This window comes from Natator depressus, chromosome 11 (genome assembly GCF_965152275.1).
Source record: "Natator depressus isolate rNatDep1 chromosome 11, rNatDep2.hap1, whole genome shotgun sequence".
Lineage (NCBI taxonomy): Eukaryota > Metazoa > Chordata > Testudines > Cheloniidae > Natator > Natator depressus.
In genome coordinates this window covers 10330662-10357852 of record NC_134244.1, presented here as the reverse complement: position 1 = coordinate 10357852, position 27191 = coordinate 10330662, and the positions used below count along the sequence as shown (strand labels likewise).

General features: G+C 46.2%; 1 protein-coding gene across 1 annotated transcript in view; it reads right to left on the bottom strand.

Annotated features, from left to right (window-relative positions):
* Positions 1-26834, bottom strand: part of SLC49A4 (solute carrier family 49 member 4) — a 66772-nt gene extending 39938 nt beyond the window's left edge. The window contains exons 1-2 of the mRNA XM_074967138.1: positions 26572-26834; positions 4490-4619 (exon numbers count right to left, since the gene is read on the bottom strand). Of these exons, the coding sequence (XP_074823239.1) occupies positions 4490-4619; positions 26572-26791 (350 nt within the window). The 5' untranslated portion in view covers positions 26792-26834. The remainder of the gene's footprint in view (positions 1-4489; positions 4620-26571) is intronic.
* Between the last annotated feature and the right edge of the window lie 357 nt (positions 26835-27191).

Sequence of the window (27191 nt, the reverse complement as noted above, 5' to 3'; positions counted from 1 at the left end):
CTTTTTCTTTCACACAGCCTCTTCTCGAGCAAAGCAACTACATTACATAAACATGGCCTTCTCCCAATACCACTTGTCAGTTTTCTTCTAATAAAACAGTGCAAAGAAAGCCTAAACACAGGAGTAAGGTTATTTCATGTTCTCATTACGATTTTAAAGATGCATTTACAGTGTTTTCTACCATCATTTGTCTGTCATTTACTAGGCCCACTCTCTCCTCCCTGACTCTGGTCTACCTTGTGCAATCTTGGGAGTCTAAGAGGGCAGACTGCCTTTTGTACTCAGTGCTGCTATTTTCCAAAATTATTTCACATTTGGAAGGTATGTCAATGTTTGCAGAATAAAATACAATATGGAAAATGTTCTACCTGTTTGGGCACTTTCTAAAGAAGGGACAGAACTTGTTCCAAAATACCGTCTGTCAAATAGTCACAAATTCTGGGTACATGATTGCATATCTAGTCTTCCTTCTATACTGAAAAGAGACACTAACAGGGGAGGTTAAGTTGTAACCTACCTTAACGGTGGTCTCATCTGGAACATCTTGCCTTTTCTAGACTTTTGGCTATGAATCAGCTCCTCGGCTGTGCTATTTTGCCAAAGGATTCTGGCCATAAGCTGCTGTATCCAGCCCATGAGAATCACATCTATGAAAGGAGCTCCTCTGATGACAGGTACCTATGCCACCCCCTGTACTAGCGTCAGGGACTTGAGGAGAGAAAAGGGTGCATAGCTGGGGCAATCTTATGTTATGCCAATCTTAAGCTGTCATTTTGTCTCCTTGGACCTATTAATAGACAATATGAGTTGCAGCAGCCTTTGGGCTACTTTAACATATACTTGGCTCTGTTTTCAGCAGCTCCAGCATCAGGGGGTAATGAAAAGGTGAATATAGCCAAAAATCTGGCCATGCATATTTATCTTTGCAATTACACCATCCAAAATTTTTACTGAAAAAACAAGCGTGTTGCTGCCTGTCACACTATCAACCACTGCATCCATACTCTACTGCATCCACACTCTTTCCCATCATAATATATATGTGCCTATGATAGGAAAGTTAGCATCAACCTTTTTTTATTAAAACTTTCTGCTGGAATATGGATCACCTTAAAAAAAAAAAAAAAACCTATTGCACACTACGATACTCCATAAGGCAAGACTGTTCAGATGGGAGCCCTGTCAAAGTCAATCAGTTTCCTAGCAATAACCTTGGCAATGTCTATTTAGCACAAAGCTTATTCTGTGGCCTCCTTTCTGGATGGAGATGTCATGTGAAACTATGACTTCTAGTTCATAAAGGAGCGATAGATACACAGAGTCCTTAGTTTTATGCGCTTTAGAATAGTTTACTTAGGTTCCCCAAAATATTAAATGTATATAACTGGCTAATACTTTCAAGCTGCTTTAAAACTAAATCTATTATTGTTAATTTGAAACATTAATATTTTAAACTATTTGCAGGTACTGGAATTTTTTTTTCTACTGAAGCACTGTATGTACTGTTTGAGGGTCAAAAAAAACATTGCTAAACTAAGGAGCTAAAAAAAGGGTATTTTTTCCAGTCTTGACTAGGGTATTGTAACAAGATTGGTGGCCCATTAAGTGAGTTGAGTTGAGCCGCCATATGTGAATATTCAGTTGCCTCTGAGCTGATGTTGTGAGACTGGGATCAAGTGGTTGCTTGAAGATCACCTTGCCTCCATAAGAGTCAGCAAGAAACTCACTTATTAGTGAGAGCGAAGAGAGTAGGTCGGCTCCTGGAGGAGTCCTCATGTCAGGGGAAAGAACCCAGATCATATGTGACTCCTAGGTAGATGGCCTGTGGAGTGTAATCCTGCAGGGAGCAGACTACAAAGGAGAAGGGAGCAGAGAGGCTCACTGTGATTCCAAGAAGGTGGGTTGCAAGGAGTACACAGGTTCCTGAAGAAGACAGTACATCAGAGTTAAAGGACATGATTGAGGTGTTGAACTTGTGTTAAACAGTTTTATTTTGAAGACATAAAACTGAAGCCCAGAAGAAAATGATACAAACTAATGGCTGAAGTGTTTTTTGGTGTATGGATTTGTGAGTTAGCCCACAGGCTAACCTGTATCAAATACAGATATGTATATCAGCAACATATGAAGGCAATCTCAAAATAGGGACCCTAACTCTGTAATCCAGGGAGTCAGGATTCTCCAGTGTTCATCAACTGCTCCCTAATTTACACAGCTCTGTCAGAAGAAATAGTCCCTGTCTCAAAGACTACAAAATGTAGATTAGACAGACACGGTTTGATGTCTAACACCACCGATGATGGATCTCTCTCACAGCACAGCAGATTCCGTACTTTTATAAATCCTTCTTCTTTGATGGATTATTGCTGAAAGGCTCCCCAAGAGAATTGTGTTTTGAATGATGAGATGGCAATTGTTTGGTGTGCAAAGGAAGAAAGAGTGCCTTGTGAAAGGGACAGCATGGAAGAATGTATAAGGGGAGGAAGATACATTTACTTAATAGCAATAGACAATCCTGACTCTTGAAAGTGATGTGTTAAAACAGAAATAAGTTCACTATTTAACTGCAAGATATTTTTATTAAGAAAGGTTTAGTGAATTGGTAATTCAGAGTTTTGCAGTTCACTAGCTGACACTACAAGTATCCCAGATCCAGTGTTTACTGTACTGTGTACAACCAATTAGTTACAAGGCTCCCAAATGGAGTACTGTGAACAGAAATTTTATATTTCACCTGCAGAGTCAGTTGTTGTTTGGGTTTTTATTTGACAGTAACGTTTTTACAACTCATCCCTCAGGCAGGATCTCTCCCCATAGCAGTTTAGGCTCATAATGCAGCATTAATAAGTATGCTCAGTGCCCTCAAGGGAACTGCTATTTTTTAATACCTCAAGTAGGTCACGTTACAGATTAACTGACCAATTCTGTTCTCACCTTTTCCTCCCTCACTGCCAACCTTCTCCAGAAAGGACACACTTTGGTGATTATCTTGCCTTGCACCTTCTGGTAACAAAGTATGTCTACACTGCAATTAAAAACCTGCAGCTGGCCTGTGTCAGCTGACTCGGGCTGGTGGAGCTCAGGCTAAGGGGTTGTTTAATTGCAGTATAGACATTTGGGCTCAGGCTGGAGTCCAGACTCTAGGACCCTGTGAGGTGGAAGAGTCCCAGAGCCCAGACTCCAGCCTGAGCCAAAATGTCTACACTGCAATTAAACAGCCCCTTAGCCTGAGCCTCGTGAGCCCAAGTTAGCTGACACAGGTCAGCCACGGATGTCTAACTGCAGTTTGGACATAGCCTTAGCCAGGTTCCAAACAGCAGAAATTGAGCATTTCTGATTGGAAATGATTTCCCTAAAAACAAGAAGAAGAGAGGAATAATTTTTGCAGGCTTTAAATACAAGTAAAGAAGGCAGAGAGTATATGACAAGTATGATTTTATTGCTCTCTAATAATTGCTTAGTAAAAAAGCTTCACAAATATTCCATCCTAGATAGTCCCTTTTACACATTGATTCTATTCCTGCTACTGACAGCCTGGTGGTAGACTGCTGCACATGAGCAGAGCTCCACTGAAGTCAACTGGACTGTGCATGAGCATAACAGTTCACTTTTGCGCTATCAGTTACGGGATCCAGGCCTTTAATATTACTTATTATTTGTATTACAGCAGTGCCGAGAGGACCCATCTGATATCAGGATGCCGTTGTGTTAGGTGCTATATGAGCACATAGAAAGAAATGGTCCCTGCAATGAAGAGTTTACAGGTTAAATACACACAGACCAAGGGTGGGAGAAAGGAAGCAGCATTAGGACATTTTCTTCATAACAAAGTTAAAAAAACACCAAAAATGTTTAATTTGAGACCTTGCCCAGCAATATGACTTATTTTCCATTCCCCCATTTTGCATTTTAACACCATACGCAATTAACTGGACTCAATAGGACAAATTCTGCCTTAGATGCATTTGTGTACTTCTCTCATCATAGCAAGGGCTGTGGGGCTCACATTTGAATGGGGAAATAGACCCCAAGTTACTCCAACATAAAGAGCAATGTTGGCAGCTTAAGAGCACTGAAAATAAAGAAAACAATTTAATACTCAGTTATTCACAATGTTAAATTACCTCAACACTTTACAGTATACATCCCTTTAATTGTCTTGTAATTTAATTTCATTGTAACAAAATTATTATTTAGAGGCTGTGTTAACAAGACCACAACAGTGTTGATGCTGAGTGACTCTGATATGTGGTTTGCAATATTTTTGAAAATAGTTAATATTTAATGACTCCACTTTTTAACATCTAGTGATCTTTCATGTCTATGTATTAATATTTAATTTGATTACAAAGCACTACAAATTAACTTGCTTGTTCTTCAGTGAGAAGATTAAAGCACATATTCTGTTGTTTTGCTTTTTAAATGTAGGTTTAAAAAAAGGTGAATTGGCTTTGAACTGTAAACCCAAGCTGTCCCGAGGAGAACCTACCTTAATAGCCTACAAAAACTTCTCCTATAGCTGAGCCGCTGACTAGCTGCAGCCACACTGGGAGGAAATGGAGGGCGTGATGGGAAGTAGGCTAGTGCTGCAGAAAATATCAGGGAGACCATTCCAAATTCTAAGAGTCAATGAAGAAAAACCACAGTAAGAGAGAAGTTTAACATTGTGATGGATTTTAACAGTAAGAGCTTATTTTAATACAATAAAGTTATTATCTAGCCTCTTTCATACAAAAATTGTATGCCAAATGCTTTACAAAGTTCAATAATAGAGCTACAGATCTAAAACAATAGGAAGAGGAATTAAGGGAATATATTTTTAAGCAAGATTGGGAGTCAATTAGGTAGATGGATATAGGCAAGTCATTGGCAATGGCAGGAGCTGCAGAGGTAAAGGCTTTTGCACCAACAGTTATAACACTACCTGAAGAGACAGAGAGGAGGCCAGTGCCGAGACGGACAAGGTCTGTGAGGCAGGCTGGAGCAGGTCTGCTTGTGGTTTTAAACACAAGGAGGATAATATCAAACTGGACCCATGTGGATAATTCTGAGAGTGTGAAGGCAATGATGAGGTTACTTTTCATTGTGTGAGAAGACAGGTAGCAGTACATGCTAGAATTTGGACAGCTGGGACTTGGGGAAGCCCTAGAGCAATGAACTTCAGTAGTCACAGCACAGAGTGATGAAGACATGGAAAAAGAATTCAACAAAGGTAGAGTCAAGAGACAGCACACACAGAGAGTGTTACTGTGGTAACAGACAGATTTACAACATAAGAAGGAAAGTACAGTCAGCCATGTCCCAAGGAGAGAATGGACACAAATGGGAGAGAAATGAGGAAAGAGAGTTGTTTGCAGATGCTGCTTTTGCTCAACAGCAGTAGGTCTGTCTGTCAGAAATTTCAGTGTGGCAATTTGGGCCTGAACCTGCATGAGACACTCAGCAAGTCTCATGATCAGACTTTTTGAGAAAAAGCCATAAATGTTAATCAACCCCCAGCCCATCTAACATTTATAGGCGTTTACAATTTACACAGCATTCTCCCTATTCACAGGCTTAACCCTAGTATGCTAGTTTTCCTAAACTCTTAAAAACAGGATTCTTTACTACTGTATAGACAATTCTATAGCTATGGATTATGTCCTCTGAGGAGCACGTGGGATCCTATTACAAAGAAGTGATTCACCAATACTATCTGGAAATACAATCTAGAAATCCAGCAGTGCTGGGTACTGGATTGCTTTAGCTTCCTCCTCTCTAAATACCCTTTTTTAAAAAAAAAAAATAATGTCAATACAGAGAGAGAAGGCACTTTGCCAACTGCTCTGCCGAATGAGGAGGAAATAATTCATGAAAGTAAAAAGTAAATGATACACAGAATCTGAATGGACCAGGTGGGAAAAAACCCAGAATAACTGTTTAAGTTTGCTCTGTGGGAAAAAAAAATATAAACACACAGGATTTCTTTTGAGGGTGAATTCTTGTAGATTTGACCATTTTGTTCTCCAGCATCAAATACTAAATGATTCACTTTGGACGAAGCCGTGTTTCCTTTTCCTGCTGCTGTCTCATCATAAAAGGATTGTTTTTGAGGGTGAAGGACACGTTAGCTACCCCCACTTACACTAGAACACCACTGCCTCTAGGCTATACAAATACTGTAAGTTCTATGCTGCTGTATATTATTGCCTTCAAGGAAACAAATGTGAATAAGGAATTGGCTATATTGTAACTGAATAAACCCAGACTTAAAAAGAAGAAAAGAACTTTCTGTGATACTGGAGTGATGCCTAGAAAGGGAAGCAAGGTATGACAATAACAATTTTTTTAAAAAATGCCTTTTATTCCATTTTCAAAACAAGATTTCAGAATTACATGTGGACATATCCAAAAGATCATCTGGTTAGAGACAAATCTGGAGATTGGCTAAAGTACATTACTATTTAGCTATTACGTACTATAACTATAAAACAGAAGGTTTAACTCTTTTTAAAATGTAAAGCATGTTGATTTAGTATTTTAAAGAGCAGAGTAACACTTTTTCAAGTGCCTATTCTCATTTAGGGGTACTGCTGAGATTTACCTGATGGTCCTTTTCATTAGAGCCAACTTCTCTAGGGAGCATGCTCTAGTAATGCTTAGGTCATTTTAAAAATTATTTTAATAATCTGGTGGTCTCTGAAGTGTTTCCCTGCAACCTTTAGTTGCATCTTACATCTGCTACTCTGATGAACCTGCCTTGTAGTCACTGCCCTTTCACATAAAAAAAAGGAAAAACTTGTTTGAAATCTAGCCAAAAACAAAGGGGTCACTGTTATTAGGTAATAAAAGACCCTCATATCAATTTAGCCTTGTGTGCCCTACAATTTCAGGTCTATCTGAGGTTTAGGAGCCCAGAACAGAATCAGATTCTCACATGTCACAAAGGTGATGCACTGCTGTCCCCACCAGGAGGACTAAGAATAATGGGCTTGCCTTTGTCACTACCATCATTCATTATACCAAACTCTAGATCGGGGTAGGCACAAACTATGGCCTGCAGGCCACATCCAGCCCATCAGACCATTTAATCTGGCCCTCAGCTCTCACGAGGGAGAGGAGTCGGGGGTTTGCCCTGCTCTGCGTAGCTCCCAAGAAACAGCCAGCATGACCCCCCTCTGGTTCCTATGTAGTACACGGAGTCGTGGCAAGGCGGCTCTGCACACTGTCCCGTCCGCAGGCACCGCCCCTGCAACTCCCACTGACTGTGGTTCCCAGCCAATGGGAGCTTCAGGGGTGGGAGCTGCAGGGGTGGCACCTGCGGACGGGGCAGAGCGTAGAGCCGCCTGGACATGCCTCGGGGTCGGAGAGAGGATATGCTTCTGGGAGCTGCTTGCAGTAAGCACCGCCCAGAGCCTGAACCCTTGAGCCCCCCCATGCCCCAACCCCCTGACATAGCCCTGATCCCCCTCCCACCCTCCAAACCCCTTGATCCCAGCCCAGAACCCTTTGTACCACAAGCCTCTCATCCCCAGCCCCACCCCAGAGCCCGCACCCCCAGCCCCCACCCCACAATGCCCCAACAGCCTGCCCCATCCCTGATCCCCCTCCTGCCCGCTGAAGACATTGGTCTCAGCCCAGAGCACCCTCCTGCACCACAAACCCCTCACCTCGGCCCCACCACAGAGCCCTCACCCCCAGCTGGAGCCCTCACACCCCTCCCCTGTACTCCAACCCCCTGCCCCAGCCCTGATCCCACTCCCGCCCTCCAAACCCCTTGCTCCCAGCCTGGAGCCCCCTCCTGCACCCCAAACCCCTCACCCCCCTGCACCCCAACCCGGAGTCCCCACCCGCACACTGAACTCTTCATTTCTGGCCCCACCCCAGAGCCTGCACTCCCAGCCAGAGCCCTCACCCCTACCCCCAATTTCGTGAGCATTCATGGCCCGCCATACAATTTCCATATCCCGATGTGACCCTCAGGCCAAAAAGTTTGCCCACCCCTGCTGTAGATCAATATTTCTAAAATGTGCCCACATGCAGCCAACCAGGGCTTTTCGTGCTGCCATGACAGCTTCCTGAGTGGTGACGGGGGAGGGAGGGGAAGCATCAGCATCCCTCTTCCTCCTTGTTGCTCCTGGATGCACTAGGAGAGAGGTGGGACACAACACTGCAGGAGCAAGGTGAGTTCTTGACCCACGTTGGAGGGATGGGGTTTGGGCGGCAGGCTCCAGCACCCCTGGCTCTAGCCATGTGGCCCTGGCCTCCAGCTGCAGGGCTTTAGCCTCCAGCCCCTGGTTCCAGCTGTGTGGCAGAAAGCGCAGACTTCCAGCTCCAGTCCCAGGCTCTGGCCACACAGTGGCAGGCACTGGCCAAAGGTGCCAACCTCCAGCCTCAGCTACACGGCAGTGGGCTCCAAGCATGGGGCTTTGGCTGCGGGCAGCAGGTGCTGGCCATTGGCTCCAGCCATGGAGCTTCAGTCAGCCTCTAGCCCCAGTTCCGGCCATGTGGTAGCGGCCCCGGGCTCCAACCATGTGGCCCTAGCCCCTGGTGCTGATCCCTTGCCCCAGCTGCACGGCAGCAGGCGCCGCCCACAGCTCTGGCCGTGCAGCCCCAGTCCCTGGCATTGATCCCCTATCCCAGATGAATGGCAGCAGGGGCCCACCCACAGCTCTGGCTGCGCGGCAGCAGGCTCCGATCCCTGGCTCCACCCACGCAGTTCCTGTCCCCAGCTCTAGGTTCTGGCTGCAGGCACTGAGCCCCAGCCCTGGTTGCATGGCAGCAGATACCAGGTCCTGGCTCTGATCACGTGACAGTGGTCATTACCCACCCCCATCGCCCCTGGCCCCTGCTGCTTTCCAGGCCTCACATCCATCTCCCTCATTTCCGCTGGGCCCCTGCTGCCTCCACTTTCACCCTCCCCCACCATCCAAGGCTTAACGGAACCTGAGGTTTGCTGAGAAAAGTGATATTAACAAACATGCAAGTATCACTTTTCACAGCAGACTTACTGGCTATCTGTGAAAAGTGATACTTGTATGTTTGTTAATATCACTTATCACTTTTCATAGCCTCCCAGGTAGCTACTAAATGTGCTGTGATATTAACAAATATACAAATATAACTTGTCAAAGCAAGCCCCAGGACCCATTAAGCCCTGGATGGTGGGGCTGAAGGGGAAGGCAGCATTATTTGTGTGATTGAGTCTGCCAAAAAATCCTACAAATATAAATTACAATGATTTGGATGTGAATCTATGCATATTTAATTGTTTTTTCTAAAGTTAAGGTTTTTTTTAGGGAAAAAGTGTCAGTGCGGCCACCAGTGAGAGTTGGTGGCCGGACTCTGAGGCCACCAAAAATGTTGTTGTGAGAACTGCTGCTCTAGATAAAGAAGAAAAGCAAGCCCAGGCCAAGTTCACCAGCTTATTATTAGAGTTTAACAATAAGAGCAAGACATGGGAAAAGGTCAGATATAAGGGATGTACTGTAAGTGCCAAGGGAATTGCAGTCAGAGACAAGAGCTCCTCAACAGTAACTGACTGCCTTCCTCCTGACAGTTCTTTCAGCAACACTGGATGGATCCACCAAAGCACTTGAAACAAGAAGGGAGAACAAGAACCGTCAACAAACTAATGGGCAGGAAATGCTACACTGAGCATGGAGCTGTATGTCTTTTGCTGAAGAGTGAATCTCTAATGCCTCATGAAAGCAATCTGAGCACCATGCCACAATGACCTGTACACAGGGGGTCCCCAGTATACATTGGGATTGTTCTTGAAAAGGGCGATGGATACCAAAATGACATATACCGGAGAATTTTTCCCCATAAGAAATAATGGAATAAGGGGAGGATGTGTTCACAACTTCACCACACTTGCCTATGACAATGCTTTTTTCAACTAAACAGTGCACCTTTTTACAATGACAGGTTATACAGTACACATTTTGCACATAAAACATTGAATAAAATAATGCAGAACTCTACTAACACTGTTCAAACACATAGAACATTTTAATACAGTAAATAAATACAGTAATACAGTATAAAATAGTGTCAATTCCACCAAACTTGGGTAGGGGTGGTGGCTGGGTTTTCTTGGGCTGGCTTTTTGGTTGCAGAAATCTTAAAGAGGATTTTATCGACATCTGCTCTCCTGCATGAATCTTTGAATGATAGATCTCCCTGTAGCAATTCACTGCATCACTGAGAGCCCTGGAGACTTTGGCAGACTGTTCACGAAAAGGATAACCGCTCTGTATGATTTCCATCATCTCATCCAGCAATCCAAAGAAATGGGAGAGATTCTTTGTCATCAGACTCCTGGCTTCCTTCCCTACATCATCGTCATCATTGTTCTTGCTTTCTTTGGATATCCGTTGTTGGTCCAGCTCAATCAGTTCCTCATTTGTCAGTTGCTCAGCGTGAGACTCCAACTCCTCTTGTACATCCTCCTCCTCCTCAAAGCCAACATCCTTCACCAACGTGACAATTTCTTGCCCGAGAACAGGAACAGCATCAAATCTTCCCACGACGTGTCAATGTTTTCCACGCCATTCAAGATGTTATAGGACTTCCAAAACTCCTTTACACTGGGCTTTCCTTCACCTGCCGTCTCCTTAATCAGCATGGAGAACATAATAAGCCTTGAATGTAGCCAGCAGACACAAGTACAGTACTGTACTGTACAATAGGGGAAGGTGTTCCAATTCATGACGGATATGCAGATCAGGACCAATGTAAATTGAAACACGGGTTCCCCTATTGATGAGCGACGGATATCCGAAACAACGGATAAGAGGGAAGATGTATACTGGAAACCCCCTGTATGTCGAAGTGAAGGGATGGCCCCCGCTCAGCCTGAGAAATGGGCACCTGGCTAGTTGAGTAGGCTCTAAATGGGAAAGGGAAAGTTTTATATTCAGAGGTACAAGTATCTTTGGTGAAAGGTATTTTCCTTTTGAAAAGGTATATCCAGACTTAAAAAGCCCTAGTCCTGTACTGAATTGCAATGCAATAAGGAAAGAATCTACAACGCTGTAATAATAAATGTGATGGGTTTAATTTCATGCTCAGGAAAATGAATGGCTAATAGCTCTGGTGAGAGCCAACAGCAAGGCAAACTTCCCCATGCAGTTCAGGTAATGCAACTTGATTTTGATCTGAACATCCCTACTGTTTCAGTCATGGGGTTCAGAATATGGTATGCAAATGTGACAATAGGACGCCATGATAATTCAGCTGAGCTCTTAGTGCAAGAAACACCACTCCTTGAACAGAGATAGGGAAAGGAATGGTTCAGAGAAAGACTGTAAAGCAGATCTATGTATACTTACAGCCTCATCCATCATTACACAAAATATGCTTTAGAAAAATAATATGCTTTTGCCATGCCACCAATCCAAGGTTAACAACTCTTGTAGTATATCCAAAATCTCAAAGTGAGAGCTGCACCATGGCCCAATGGCTATGCCAAAGGAATGGGTGTTAAGAGACCCGAGTTCCATTCTTAGGTGCCCCACTAGCTTCCTGTGTGACTTTAAGCAAGTCCCTTAATCTTTCCATTTCCCCATCTGTTAAATGGGAAGAATGATATCTATCACCTTTGTGAAGTGCTTTGAGGTCTGCAGGTAAATAGAGCTATATAATTGATAAGTATTATTGTTACACAGTATGGGGCAGATTCTCTCCCATATCTGAGCTCCATGGGTTGCAGGGGAATGAGGATGGGGCCATCAGGGAGCAAGTTACAGCTCTCAGATTCTGTGGGCTATACTGTCTCATCCCAGTCCCTTTCCTATGTTGTCCAGGGTGATTGTGTCTCGAGCCAGCTCTGCCACCTTTTAACTAGCTGACAGTTTCCCCACAACCAGCAGAATTCTCTACTGGGCAATTATATCCAGGATCCAGCTTCCATTCACTATGTGAGTGGTGCAATGAGACATCACTAACACAGCAGGTGAAGTCAGACAGAAAAATCCAGTTGTGTGTTTAAAAGTCTGCTGAATAAAGTAAAAAGCTTACAGCAGCCTTATTAAATGTTGCTCCCCAGGAAATTTAAAAGATGCAACACAATGTTTCTGCACCCATGACAATACTACCCACGAGTCTGAAGGAGGGATTCTCCTAAAAACCATTTCCATTTCAGGAACGCAGAAAATCTGTGCTAACTACCATTAAGTTCTTCATCAACGTTACTACTATAGAGCTCCACTGAGCCATGGGGCCAGCAAAAGGGACATCAATTTTCCCTTGCACTCCTTTCTTGTGAACCATTACTTTGATCGGCCATGGAACCTTTCGGGTGCGACATCTTATCTGCCTCTTAAAGAGGCTGTAGCCCAAAATTGTACTTCCCTGCAGTTTCAAGACATCTGGCTCCAGAAAAAAGTGAGTCACTCAATAGGAAAAAAAACCAGCTACTAACTTTTCCATAACTGCTGTTCTTCGAGATGTGTTGCTCATGTCCATTCCGTGTTGGATGTGTGTGCGCCATGTGCACCGTCGCCAGAGATTTTCCCTTAGTGGTACCCGTTAGGCTGTCTCTAAGCACCCTCTGGTGCCATGTACTCATGCGCCAGTATGAGGGGCCTGGAGGGTCCCACACCCTTTCAGTTCCCTCTTGCCCGCAACTCTGACAGAGGGGCAGGAGGGTGGGTCACGGAATGGACATGAATAACACATCTCAAAAAACAAGTTAAGGAAAGGTTAGTAGTCATTTTTTCTTCTTCGAGTGCTCGGAGTTCATGGGTTATGGACATGCATATTGCAACACTGCTCTTCCAAACTTGGCATTATCTCTGGACTGCTGGGTGATGGCGTAGTAGTGGGAGGAGAAGGTATGTACTGATGACCAGGTCGCAGCTCTGCAAATATCCTGGATCAGGATCTAGGCCAGATCGCCACTGATGAAGCTTGAGCTCTTGTCAAATGAGTGGTCAAGATAGCACATACGAATACAGGAGGTGATCCAGGATGAGATTCTCTGGGCTGAGGCCAGTAGGCCTTTCATCCTGTCTGCTACTGCCATGAAGAGCTGCATGGATTTACAGAACAGCTTGGTCCGATCAACATAGAAGGCCAGGGCGCACCTAATGTCCAGTGAGTGGAGATGCCGCTCCTCTGAATTCCTGTGCGGTTTCGGGAAGAAAACTGGCAGGAAAATATACTGGTTACTATGAAACTGCAAGACCACCTTTGGGAGAAATACCAGGAGGGGGTGCAGTTGAACCTTGTCCTTAATGAACACCATATACGGGGGTTCTGACGTAAGGGCCCTAATTTCTGAGGCTCTCCTGGCTTAGGTAATTGCCACCAGGAAGGCTATCTTCCAGGAGAGATCTGACAAAGGCCACAATGCCAGCAGCTCAAAGGAAGGGCCCATGAGAATCTTGACAGGTCCCACAGTGGAATCAGTTCACAAATTTGAGCGTCAAGTCTCTATCTCTTTGAGAAAGCGGATGGACACTTCATGAGAGAACACAGACTTACTATCCACTGGAGAATGGAAGGCTGAGATTGCCACTAGATCTACTTTGACTGATGAAAAGGCCAGACCTTTTTGTTTCAGATGGAGCAGGTATTCCAGTACAGACCGGAGGGATGACTGGGTCGGTGAGTGTAGCATTCATGCAGGGTTCATGCACTTGGCAACATTCAGGGCACACCTGGAGTATTGTGTAGGAGCAGTGCACACACGGCTCCTCTCAAGGGCATGAACCTTGGAATCTCGCCCAGATGACATGAACCGTGGGAAGCCTCCCAGGACTGGGCTCAAGGCCCGAGAGCAAGGAATGCGGTAGATAGAAATTGGTAAATAAGAATATTAAACAAAGCCAGTGTATTCCTTTTATCTGTTGGAGTATGTAATGCGCAGGAGGAGGGAGAGAAATAAAAGAGAGGGTGAAAAGCTGACAGGTGGACCAGCCCGTCGGCAGACCAGCCTGCTTGCTTGCTTAAAGCCTTGTTCTGTCTTGTATTTGAACCGCAACAACTGCGCCCAAACGTGGGGCCCTCAGCACTCACCTCGCCCGGCAAGGGTTTCAGACACGTCACTCATCCACTTCGCGGATCCCGGTGAGTATTTTTCGTCGTGATAAGTATGGGAAGCTCCCTCTCTGCTTTGCAAGTGCAACACCGCAATGAGCTACAATATTTGCTGCGTAAGGCTCAGCATGATTGCCCCACTCGAGAACTCACTCTCCTGCTACAGGAGGTGAGTGCCCAATGCCCGTGGTACCCTGAAGCCAGAACCCTTAAGCTAGCGGACTGGGAGCGGTTGGGCCAGACGTTGCACAAAGAGCCTCGGGCGCCCGTGCAGGCTTTACATGTCTGGCACCTCTGCAGCGACGCAATACAGCGTGTCGCCTCGGAAAGGCCCTCCCTCGCGCCAATAGAGAGGCTGGTGATCTCGCCACTCCCGTCTGCTCCTGCAGCCATCCCCCCTTCCTAGCGATGCGACACAGCGTGTTGCCTCGGAAAGACCCTCTCCCACGCCAATAGAGGGGCTGCCGATCTCACCACCCCCGTCCGCTCCTGCAGCCATCCCTCCCCCTGCTTCGCCCCCAGTGCCTCAATTACTGCCGCCTCCTTTGTCTTCCCCTCTGGAGCCGGTGAGTGGTCACCGTCCCCCCGTGGGGCCCCATGCTCCGGGGCCCCCCGGGGGGTCATCCGCGTCTGCTCAGGGGCTTTCGCTGGTGCAACAAATGGTTCACGCAGCGAAGACTCGCCCAGATCTTGCAGCAGAGGAATTAGCTGATCTGGTCTCAGTTTGCCTGGTGACCTGGCAGGATGATGGCCAGGGCAACCAGCTTGCAAACTGGGTCAGTTTGCCTTACTTGGTGATCAGAGAGGTAAAGAAAGCGATTCGCGAGTTCGGCCTCACTAGCACGTATGTACGTGGTCTCCTTGAAGGGCTAGGTATTGGGTACACCCTGGTCCCTGAAGATTGGAAGGCGCTGTTGCGCATGATGCTGACGCCCAGTCAGTATGTTATTTGGCTTAGTGAGTATCGGCAGATGGCGGAACGCCAAGCCCAGGTATATATAGCGCAAGGTGTCACTTATGAGCAGTTAGCAGGGGAGGGCCCGTTTGCTACCGTTCAGATGCAGTCTCAACTCCAGCAGGCTGTCTTCCCCATTATTTCTGCCTGCGCCCAGCATGCTTTCCGGAAGGTCCCGGATTCAGGCAAGCCTACCAAAAGCTTTGCCAGTATCCGTCAGGGTGCATCAGAGTCCTTTATGGATTTTACCAACAGATTGCAGGAGGCTATCCTCCGACAGGTGGATAACCCTGCGGCAGCTCAGGAGATTCTGTTAAAAATGGCGGTTGAAAATGCGAACGAGGATTGCCGCCGTGCTCTCCAGGCGGCACAAGCCGCTGGCGTTCTAGAGCTGTCGGACATGCTGCAGGCGTGCCAAAACATCGGCACACAAGCACATAAAGCTGGGGTTCTGGCCGCCGCCCTGCGGAAAAGCGGGAAGGAGGGGAAGCGTTGTTATTGCTGTGGTAAGGAGGGTCACTTTCAGCGGGAGTGCCACTCATCGACGGCGCCCGCCCGCCCCTCAAAGAAGTGCCCCAAGTGTCGGAAGGGCTATCACTGGGCTAATCAGTGTCGTAGCGGGTCGGGAAACCGCACGACGGGTCCCCCCCGAACCCAGGGCCAAACGGGGGTGTTCCCCACTCAGACAACTGTTCCTCTGCCTTAAAATTCATAGACTCCATGAGGGCGGCGACTGCCGGAAGTGCAGGGCTTGATTTGATTATGCAGGAGGACGCTGATTTTCAGTTGCCGGGGGAGGTTTGCGCCATACCTACACAGGTGACGGGACCTCTCCCTGCTGGATTTGTGGGTCTGGTTCTCCCTCGCTCACACGCTGGGAAACAGGGTTTTTTTGTCATCCCAGGGGTCATTGATACCGATTACACCGGCGTTATTAAGGTTCAGGTGTGGACCCATCTTCCGCAGTCGCTCCCGCGTGGACGGTCAATTGCACAATTGATTTTAGTCCCCTATCAGGTGCCAGCCGCAGAGGATCGAGCCCGGGGCAGAGGCGGCTTTGGATCGACGCTGTCTCAGTCGCCGCCTCACGACACATCCTCTCAATTTGTTGCTCTAACAATGTCGGTCCACCCCTCGAAACCTCAGTTAACACTTCTTTTAAATAATTTTCCTTTTACAGGGCTGGTGGACACTGGAGCTGACGTTACGGTGATTCGTGATCAGGACTGGCCGGTCAGTTGGCCAACAGTTCCTTCTAAAGAGTTGTGGGGGATCGGGGGTAGCAAACCCGGGCGCCAAAGTTTGTCTTGGGTCACGGTCTCTAAACCAGGAGGCCGTGCCCTTGCTACGATCCGCCCTTTTGTGCTCCCTGTCCACCTCAATATTTGGGGCCATGACTTACTTGTAAAGCTGGACACCACCCTCGATATTAATATATAATGGCCCAAAACCCTCCCCCACCCACCTTGCCCTCTGCATTACCATTGGTATGGCAATCCTTAGAGACCGTATGGATTGACCAGTGGACCCTCCCCCTAGAAAAGCTGAAAGCGCTTCATTCACTTGTACAACAACATTTGCATGCACAGCGCTTGGAGAGCTTCACTAGTCCTTGGAACTAGCCGCTGTTATTTTGGCCTTTTAATTTTTTGCTGATTGTCCCTTTAATTTGATCGTGGAAACGCATTATGTTTATCAGGTAATTGATTATTTACCCCTTGCCCTCATTACCCCTCAGGTCGATGCGGACCTTCTTCGCCTGTTTTTGTCCTTACAGTATCTCATCACCACTCGTAATTTCCCTTATTTTGTTGCTCATATTTACAGTCATACCCCTCTGCCTGGGCTACTCACTGAAGGCAATGCGCGCGCCGATCGCGCGTTACGTGGTCAGGTAAATTCCCTTTTTTCTGACCCCATCGAAAGCCATTCCCTTTTTCATCAGTCTGCCTCTGTTTTGGCCCGACAGTTTCACATTCCTGCTGATTATGCACGTTCTATTGTTCGTTCCTGCCCCCACTGTGCCGCTGCTGCCCCTACCTTTTCTTATGCCGTTAACCCCAGAGGTACCGCAGCGAATCAGCTGTGGCAAATGGATGTCACTCACGTGCCACAATTCCACCCCTATTCGTTTTTACATGTTTCCATTGATACCTATTCGGGATTCCTCTGGGCGACCCCACAGCGTGGGGAAGCCACTCCCAAAGTTATTCACCATTTGCTAGCCTGTTTTGCTGTTATGGGTCGCCCGAGCCAGATAAAAACGGATAATGCCCCAGCCTATTGCTCCACAGCCCTCTCCACCTTTTGTGCCCAATGGGACGTCCGTCTCAAACACGGGATCCCTTATAATTCCACAGGCCAAGCTATTGTTGAACGTGCAAATCGCACGCTAAAAACCTTGCTTGACAAACAATTAAAACAAGGGGAGCTGCGTCTCCGAACCTTAGGAGACATTCAGCAACAATTGCATGTCCTTTTGTTTACTTTAAATAATTTAATACTGAATACAGATCAGCAGACCCCCGCGGATTGGCATTTTCATAAGTCCAAGGTACTGGAAAGACCGCGTGTCTATTACCGTCAGCTGCCCAATCCGCAATGGTTGGGCCCAGTACCTTTAATTACTTGGGGTCGGGGATATGCTGCTGTGTCTCTCCCTGCAGGACCGTTGTGGGTTCCGGCCCGGTGTGTGCGACCGGCACTGAAACAGCATGGCGTGGCACCAGGGGCTGTCGAACCCCATACCGGAGTTTCAGCTGACCTTGGAGGAGAACGCGGTGCCTCCCGGGTCGACAATGGCGGGACGGAGACAGAGGAGACGTATCGTCCCAAGCTAGCCCGTGACATGGGGAGCAGTGAAAGCATTGGTCGCCGCGGCTCAGCGAAGACTGGCAGCAAACCAACAGCCAGAGACTCCTGAGAATCTGTTTGTGGCCATTCTCGCCCAAATCACTGCTAATTCTGTACTGATTGTGTGCCTTATGTGCCTGCTATTTCCTGTAGGGGTTGACTCGGGAGCGCCTCCTCCGTTACGGGCCCGAAAGACATATAACCTATGGGAAAGATTGGCTTCAATAGCAAATGTTACCCACTTTTGTTTATTTGATTTTGTAGCAGCTGAAGAATTGTTAGGTACGTGCCTTATTCCAGTATGTCATCACCCTGAGGAAATAGGGAATGAGATGATGCTCGCTGCTTACGCGAACCTCTCTTCCCAGTACTCTAGCATGGCTAATTGGGGCCCGGCCAACTACACTTTACCTTCTTGGGCTTATTTTTTGCTGTTGCTGTGTGCAATATATTTCCTTTTTGTTAAGGCTTTGTTGAGACCCACCCTGGCAGGCTCCACGAGTTATGACCTTGTCTGTCCGGGAGTTAATTGGCTTGCAAAAGCAAATTGTTGACTACCATGAGATGGCCAAGCACAAATAAACAAAAAAGGAGGGGATGTAGCATTCATGCAGGGTTCATGCACTTGGCAACATTCAGGGCACACCCGGAGTGTTGTGTAGGAGCAGTGCACACACGGCTCCTCTCAAGGGCATGAACCTTGGAATCTCGCCCAGATGACATGAACCGTGGGAAGCCTCCCAGGACTGGGCTCAAGGCCCGAGAGCAAGGAATGCGGTAGATAGAAATTGGTAAATAAGAATATTAAACAAAGCCAGTGTATTCCTTTTTTCTGTTGGAGTATGTAATGTGCAGGAGGAGGGAGAGAAATAAAAGAGAGGGTGAAAAGCTGACAGGCGGACCAGCCCGTTGGCAGACCAGCCTGCTTGCTTGCTTAAAGCCTTGTTCTGTCTTGTATTTGAACCGCAACAGGTGACAGTCCTTGTTGGGACGACCACACGGAGAAGAGCTTCCACTTGGCTAGGTAGGTTGCTCTAGTAAACGATTTTCTACTACCTAACAAGACCTGGCGGACTTGCTCTGAGCAGGCCTGTCCCTCCAGGTTCAACCATGAAACTTCCATGCAGTCATGTGGAGGGACCAAGGTTCAGGTGGAGTAAATGGCTGTGGTTTTGCAAGATCAGGTCCAGGACAGGGGTCCAGAAACATACCAAAACAGTGCTGTTGTGGCCATGCAGAGCCTACACAGATAACCTGTGCCTTGTCTTACTTGACTTTCAGAAGGATCTTGTGCTCCAGAAGAACTGTGGAAAAATGCATAGAACAGGAGGGGTCTGTCCATGGAAGCAGGAAAGCATCTGAGAGGGAGCCTGGGCTGTGACTGCACAGTGAGCAAAACTGCGGACATTTCCTGTTCTGTCTCGGTGTGAACCAGTCTACCTGGGGAGACCCCCACCTCTGGAAGATGGATCTGGTCACCTCTGGGTGAAGGTACCACTTGTGGTGAGAAAAGAAAGACCTGCTGAGGTGATCTGCCAGAGCGTTCCAGGCTCCCAGAAGATGGGAAGCTTCGAGGTGGATGGAGCATTTCATACAGAAGTCTCACAGGAGAATGGCCTCCTGGCACAGGGTAGACGATTGCCCTCCTCCCCATCTGCTGATGTAAAACATGGCTGCCACGTTGTTCATGAGCACTCACACAACTTAGCCCATGATCTGGGTAGGAACACTTGGCATGCTAGGTGGACCATTCTGAGCTCTTTGATGTTTATGTGTAGGGAGAGCTCTTCCTGGGATCATATGCCCCGAGTCCTGAGGTGCTCGAGATGAGCCCTCCCTCCCCCAACCTAGGTTGGATGCAATCGAAATTAAGAATACCGAAGGCTGGGAGGTGACAAAGAGAATGCCCACTGCCACTGATCGGGGATCTTTCCACCAGTTGAAGGAGGCAAGGACTGGGGCAGGAATCATAAGCACCCAGTTCAAGTGGTGTTGATTTAGTGCATACATGGAGGCCAACCAAGTTTGCCGTGGTCTAAGTCGCAGTCTTGCATGCTGCACCATGGAAGTGCATGCTGCCATGTGGCCCAAAAGTTTGAAGTAAAATGAGACTGTCATGATGGGGTGCGCCTTGATGTTGGATATCAGAGCGAACATTGTCTGGAATCAAGCCTCTGATAGGAAGGCTCTGGCCTAGGTCAAGTCTAGCACTGCCCCGATAAACTCTATTCTCTGAATAGGAACGAGAGTCATCTTTCGCTTGTTTTTCAACAGATCCAGCATGGAAGGTGGCTTGAACCAGGTTGATGTTGTTTTTCACTTGAGCCTTTGAGTGGCCATTGATCAGCCAATAGTTGAGGTATGGGTAGACTTGAATGCCTCACTGCCTGAGTAAGGCTGCTACCACTGCCATGCATTTTGTGAAAACCTGAGGGGCTGCTGACAGACCAAATGGAAGAAGGGTGAACTGGTAATGGGTCTGGTTTACAATAAACCCGAGGAACTTTCTGTGGCCTTGGAATGTGGAAATGTGGAAATAGGCGTCTTTTAAGTCGAGGGCGGCATACCAGTCACCTGGATCCAGGGATGGGATGATGGAGGTCAGAGACCATGTGGCACCTCAGTTTCTTGAGATAATTGTTGAGACGACAAGAGGTCCACCATAGGTCAAAGACCCCCTTTGGCTTTTGAGAGTAGGAAATATCGGAAGTAAAACCCTTTTCCTCTCAAATCCTGAGGTACCTCTTCCACAGCCCCCAACTGCAGGAGGGCTTGCACCTCTTGGGCTAGAAGTTTCTCGTGAGAAGGGTCCCTGAAGAGGGATGGGGGATGGTAAGGAGGGGTGGAAGAAAACTGAAGGGTGTAACCTTCCCTCCACCATACTCAGTACCCAACAGTCTGAAGTGATGAAGAACCACACCGGACTGAAGTAGGAGAGATGGTCCGAAAACAAAAGGGGGGCAGGATGCAAAGCAGGAACAGGTTTCGTGCCCTCAAGCACACCTTCAGAAGTTCTGTTTGGGGCCTCCTGCATGTCTGTGTAACCCCGGTAGTGAGGATAAGGTAGAGGGGAGGCGGCTCCTTCACTTGTAACCCCCTGCTCCTTTTCTTGAACAGGTCCTGCCAAGGCAGTAGGGACGAGAAGTGGGCTGACCACTGAGGCCTGAAGTGCTTCCTTGAAGGCCCAGGGATCTGAGAGTAGCCCTGGAGTTTTTCAGACAGTGGAGCTTTGAGTTTGTCTGTTCTGAAAATAGGAACATACACTTCAAGGGAAGATCCTGGATTGACTGCTGGACTTCCAGTGGTAACCCTGATGATTGGAGCTAGAAGCAACTTCTTGTGACAACAGCCAAAGCTATTGTTCTGGCCGCAGCATCACTTGTGCCTAGGGCCACCTGGAGGGAGGCTCTGGCTATGGTCTTCCTTTCCTCCATGAGGGCGGAAAACTCTTGCTTAGAGTCCTGAAGCAGCAAGTGTTTAAACTTTGCCATAGAGTCCCAAAAGTTGTAATCATACCTCCCCAGCAAGGCTTATTGGTTGGAAATGCAAAGCTATAACCCACTCGTCTAGCTTCTTCAAGTCCTTCTGCCTGGGAGTCATGCCTAACTACCCTTGTCTGTCCCTCTCATTTGCCGCAGTGATCACCAGGGACCAGGAAGGAGGGTGGGAGTACAGGTATTAGTACCCCTTGGCCACTACATAATATTTTTTCTCTGCCCTCTTTGATGTGGGGGGGAGGCTGGGCTCTGCCACAGTGCTCAGACCAGACCCATAATAGTCTCATTGAGGGGTAGGGCCACCTTTGATGGGACAGCCATGGCCAAAATGTCAATGAGGCAATCTAAGGACTCTTTAAGAATCTCCACCTCTAGCCCCAGGTTGGCAGCCATCCTTTTTAGAAGCTCCTGATGAGCTCTAAAATTGTCCCATGGCACCGAGCTGCTTAGTCCTGCGCCAGCTTCATCTGAGGTGGAGGAGGAAGAGGCCTGCACGGGGGGGAGGGGAGGAGGAAGGGGCCTTCCTCTTCTTCTTCAGCCACAATTACATCTCCCAGGGCTAAGTCCGAGTAGGAACAGCTGGACCGAAGCCCTGGTACTGGGGGAAAGCCCCACAGATTCCAGTACAGCCACTGGACCTTCACTGGCCACTGTCCTCCAGGCCAGGTACCAGCAGGGGGACCCACACTGAGATCCAGTGGGATGTAGGATGGGTAGTGGTGGCTCTGACTCCAAGGAGGAGTCCTCTTGAGGATACCATGGAGAAACGGGTACCCTTTGCTTCCGTCAGTCAGTCCTGAGGGTCCGTGGATCGGTGCCAGATCAGGGAAGCCCTCACCAACAACAGGAGAGCCGGTTTGTCTCTTGTCAGTACTGCAGTCACCAGTGCCGGGTATGAGCTCGGGGGCCCCATGCTCCCTTCTGCTCAATGCACTCGTCGGAGCTAGCGGTTGCCCCACTGAGGTTGGCAGTACCAGAAGTGTTATTAAGTCCCTGGCTGCTGAAAAGGCTCTCGGGTGGAAGGCACCGCAATCCCGATGGTGCCACAGTGACTCACTGGCATCGGTGGATGTTCCCACACTGGACTCAATGGCACCTGTGAGCAGGGCAGAGTTGACCGTGCCACTAGCAGAACAGGGATAGAGGAGTTGCCCAATGCAGATCACACTCTGCTGCCCTCAGTACGAAGGCGCGTCCCCTCTTGGATTGCTACTTCTTATGCTTTTGTCTCGGTACCAGAGATGGAGAACGGTGCTGAGAAACGGGAATTGCCAGAAGGGTGCTTCACACCTAAATCACAGCGATCAGCACCAAGTCTGACCAACTTGGCTCCGACGCTAGTCTAAACACGGCTTCCATTAGTCTAGCCTCTCTAGCCTTCTTTGTTTGAGGCTTGAAGTCCTGGCAGATTTGACAATGCTTCTGTACATGAGCCTTTCCTAGACACTTCAGACAACTGGATTGTGGGTCACTCACTGGCATAGGCTTGCCATAGGAGGTGCAGGGTTTGCAGCTCGGAGACCGGGGCATGCCTAGCCCCTGGGGTGAAAGAAGCCCCTCTAAGCTAAGAGAGGGTTTCTAACTATATACACTGTCTACACTAAACTAGAAATTAAGATTAAAATAAAACTAAACTAGAGAATAACAAGAAAAATCACTGAATGAACGCCTTGCCAAAGCAAGAGGACCTATTCCAGCGACCGTCATGGGCAGTAAGAAGGAACTGAGAGGGTGTGGGGCCGGCTGGGCCCCTTATACCAGTGCATGAGCACACAGTATCAGAGGGCGCTATGGGCAGCCTGACAGATACCACTGAAGGAAAATTCTCTGGCAACTGTGCACACAGCGCACGCACACCTAACATGGAATGGATATGAGCAAGCACTCAAAGAAGCAGGGGCTATGTAGTACCCACTTACATGATGATCCAACTTCAACTGCTTGTTATTAAAGTAAAGAAAGGAAAGTGCCCGATACCCTGTCATTATTAACCTATAAGAAAACTCGCCTCATGAAGAATGGACAGGCACAAAGCACTGCAAATAGCCAGGAGAGTCCAATATACTTGTATATACACTATAGTATATATACTTTTAACCACTAAGATGCCTTTTCAAAAACATTTTAAATAGAAAAAAATGAGCCTAGCAATATCCCTTGACTGAACTGATATGATATGATGGGATAGCCTAATTTTGGCAATTAATTGATCTTAGACTATTAGCGGTAGATATGCCCAATGGCCTGTGATGGGATGTTAGATGGGGTGGGATCTAAGTTACTACAGAGAATTCTTTCCTGGGTGTCTGGCTGGTGAGTCTTGCCCACATGCTCAGGGTTATCGCCATATTTGGGGTTGGGAAGGAATTTTCCTCCAGAGCAGATTGGCAGAGGCCACGGGGGTTTTTCCTCTGCAGCGTGGGGCATGGGTCACTTGCTGGAGGATTCTCTGCACCATGAAGTCTTTAAACCACGATTTGAGGACTTCAGGAGCTCAGACATAAGTTAGGGGTTTGGTGGGTGAGATTCTGTGGCCTGTGTTGTGCAGGAAGTCAGACCAGATGATCATAATGGTCCCTTCTGACCTTAAAATCTATGATTCTATGAACTCTAGAGAGAAAACTGGGCCAAATTCTTAACTGACATGAAATGGTCAGCTATAGCAATTTACATTAGAAGAGAATCAAGCCCTAGATTCTTAAACCGGAGTTCATCTTTAAAGAAAACAATTTGCCACTGAACATGACTAGAATAAGTTTCTTAAAACACCTAAGAAATTATCCAGCTGTCCTGAAGAAACCATCACAAGGAATAGTTTGGATAAATAAATCAAGTATTGTACAGTGTTCAATTTCATACATTACTACTATTCAGTAAATTGTTGCTTCTGAATAAATCTAAAGAACAGCATTAAATACTCTTTGGTTAAAAAAAATCAAGATCTAGTGGGTTTTATTCCACAATTATATTCTCAAATAATTATTTAACAAATCACTTTTGAAAAACTCTTACTAGGGCTGCCAAGCAATTAAAAAAATTAGTCGTGCGATTAATCACACTGTTAAACAATAATAGAATACCATTTATTTAAATATTTTTGGATGTTTTCTACATTTTCAAATATATTGATTTCAATTACAACACAGACCACAAAGTGTACAGTGCTCACTTTACATTTATTTGGGGAGGTTTAGGTTGGATATTAGGAAAAACTTTTTCACTAGGAGGGTGGTGAAACACTGGAATGAGTTACCTAGGGAGGTGGTGGAATCTCCTTCCTTAGAAGTTTTTAAGGTCAGGCTTGACAAAGCCCTGACTGGGATGATTTAGTTGGGGATTGGTCCTACTTTGAGCAGGGGGTTGGACTAGATGACCTCCTGAGGAATTATAAACAAAAAATAACTGCATTCAAAAATAAAACAATGTAAAACTTTAGAACCTATAAGTCCTCTCAGTCCTACTTCTTGTTCAGCCAGTCACTCAGACAAACAAGTTTGTTTACATTTGCAGGAAATAATGCTTCCCACTTCGTTAACAATATCACCCAAAAGTGAGAACAGGTGTTCACATGGCACTGTTGTAGCTGCGGTCGCCAGGTGCACTAAAAATTCATATGTCCCTTCATGCTTCAACCACTATTCCAGAGGACATGAGTCCATACTAATGAGGAGTTCTGCTCAATAACGATCCAAAACAGTGCAGACTGACGCATGTTCACTTTCATCATCTGAGTCAGATGCCACCAGCTGATTTTCTTTTTTTGAGGTTCAGGTTCTGCAGTTTCCACATCGGAGTACTGCTCTTTTAAGACTTCTGAAAGCATGCTCCACACCTCGTCCCTCTCAGATTTTGGAAGGCACTTCAGATTCTTAAACCGTGGGTCAAGTGCTATAGCTATCTTTAGAAATCTCACATTGGTACCTTCTTTGCATTTTGTCAAATCTGCAGTGAAAGTGTTCTTAAAATGAACAACATGTGCTGGGTCATCATCTGAGACTGCTATAACATGAAACATATGGCAGAATGCAGGTAAAACAGAGCAGGAGACATACTATTCTCCCCCAAGGAGTTCAGTTACAAAATTTAATTAACGCATATTTTTTTAAACGAGCGTCATCAGCATGGAAGCATGTCCACTGGAATGGTGGCCAAAGCATGAAGGGCCATACGAATGTTTAGCATATCTGGCATGTAAATACCTTGCAATGCAGGCTACAAAAGTGCCATGCGAACACCTGTTCTCACACTCAGGTGACATTATATATAAGAAGCAGGCAGCATTATCTCCCGTAAATGTAAACAAACTTGTTTGTCTTAGTGATTGGCTGAACAAGAAGTAGGACTGAGTGGACTTGTAGGCTCTAAAGAGTTAAATTGTTTTGTTTTTGAGTGCAGTTATGTAACAACAACAAAATCTACATTTGTAAGTTCAACTTTCACCATAAAGAGATTGCATTACCGTACTTGTATGTGGTGAATTGAAAAATACTATTTCTTTTGTTTCTCATTTTACAATGCAAATATTTGTAATAAAATAATAATATAAAGTAAGCACTGTACACTTTGTATTCTGTATCGTAATTGAAATCAATATATTTGAAAACGTAGAAAAACATCCAAAAATATTTAATAAATTTCGATTGAATTCTATTGCTTAACAGTGCGATGAAAACTGCGATTAATAGCAATTAATTTTTTTAATCGTGCTTAATTTTTTTGAGTTAATCGCTTGAGTTAACTGTGATTAATTGACAGCCCTAACTCTCACACATTTAAGCCCTAAATGAGGACTGATTTAACACAGAAGTTATGCATGAAATGCTGAGAGATCGTTAGATTTAAACTATCACTGTTAATGATAAAGAGAAACATGAACTGGTAGTGAGAGGTTTACTGTTAAAAAGTTCAACAAAACAAGCATAATTTTGAAGTTCTGCATTAAAACACAAAGACCTAGTGTAAGATAATTGTCCTGGGAAATCAGAAAATATGAAAAACTAGACCAGATACTGCATTTTGAATGAATCTGTGTCTGCATTCAGAGACACAGCCTAATTGGTTACCCCACACATGTGGCAAAGGGAACAGAATTTAGCTCCCCCTAAAACACAGGATTCTTCTACCACTTGAGATATAGAACAACTACTCTTTAAGCCATCAGCAATTTTGTCTGCAGGCCAGCCACTAGAGGGTAGTAGTTCACACTTTAGACACAATAAAAGTAAATTAGTTTTAAAATACCTGCATACAACACAGCCTCAATGCGGTCCTTGATATGCTCAGAGTTACTTTCTGATGCAAGTGGAAGATGGGATGTTCCATTCGGAGATGGAACCACCAGAGGTCCTAGTAAAAATGCACATGCTGCACCAAGATAATTGAGCAATGATGCAATAGCCGTTGCAGTGGCACGTTCATCAGGAGAAAACCAGGTAGTGGAGAGAAATGGAGCAGCATTCATTACAGTTGGACCTGCCAATCCATTTAACAGCTGCCCTCCATGAATCAGTCTGGAATGGAGAAAAGAATATGCAGACATTTACAAAGTAATTACTTAAACATTATGTAAGATATAGAATGCACTAAAATGTGTAACTCCACAAAAGATATGCAAAAATCATTAGCAGAAAAGGAAGCAGGACTAGACTCATGAAGAATCTAGAAGCTACTTTGTTCTTATTAGCACTGAAATGAATGGAGAAGTTAAATGTTCTCTTCAAAGAAGGAATGGTGAAGGGAATAAAAGAGTGACATTGCTTTGGAGAGGAGGATAGCATGATAGGGTATAAAGGAAGAAAGAGGCTTAGTCACAGTCAAGCTCCAAAATGTTAAACCTAACCCCATGTGTGTTATGCAGGCAT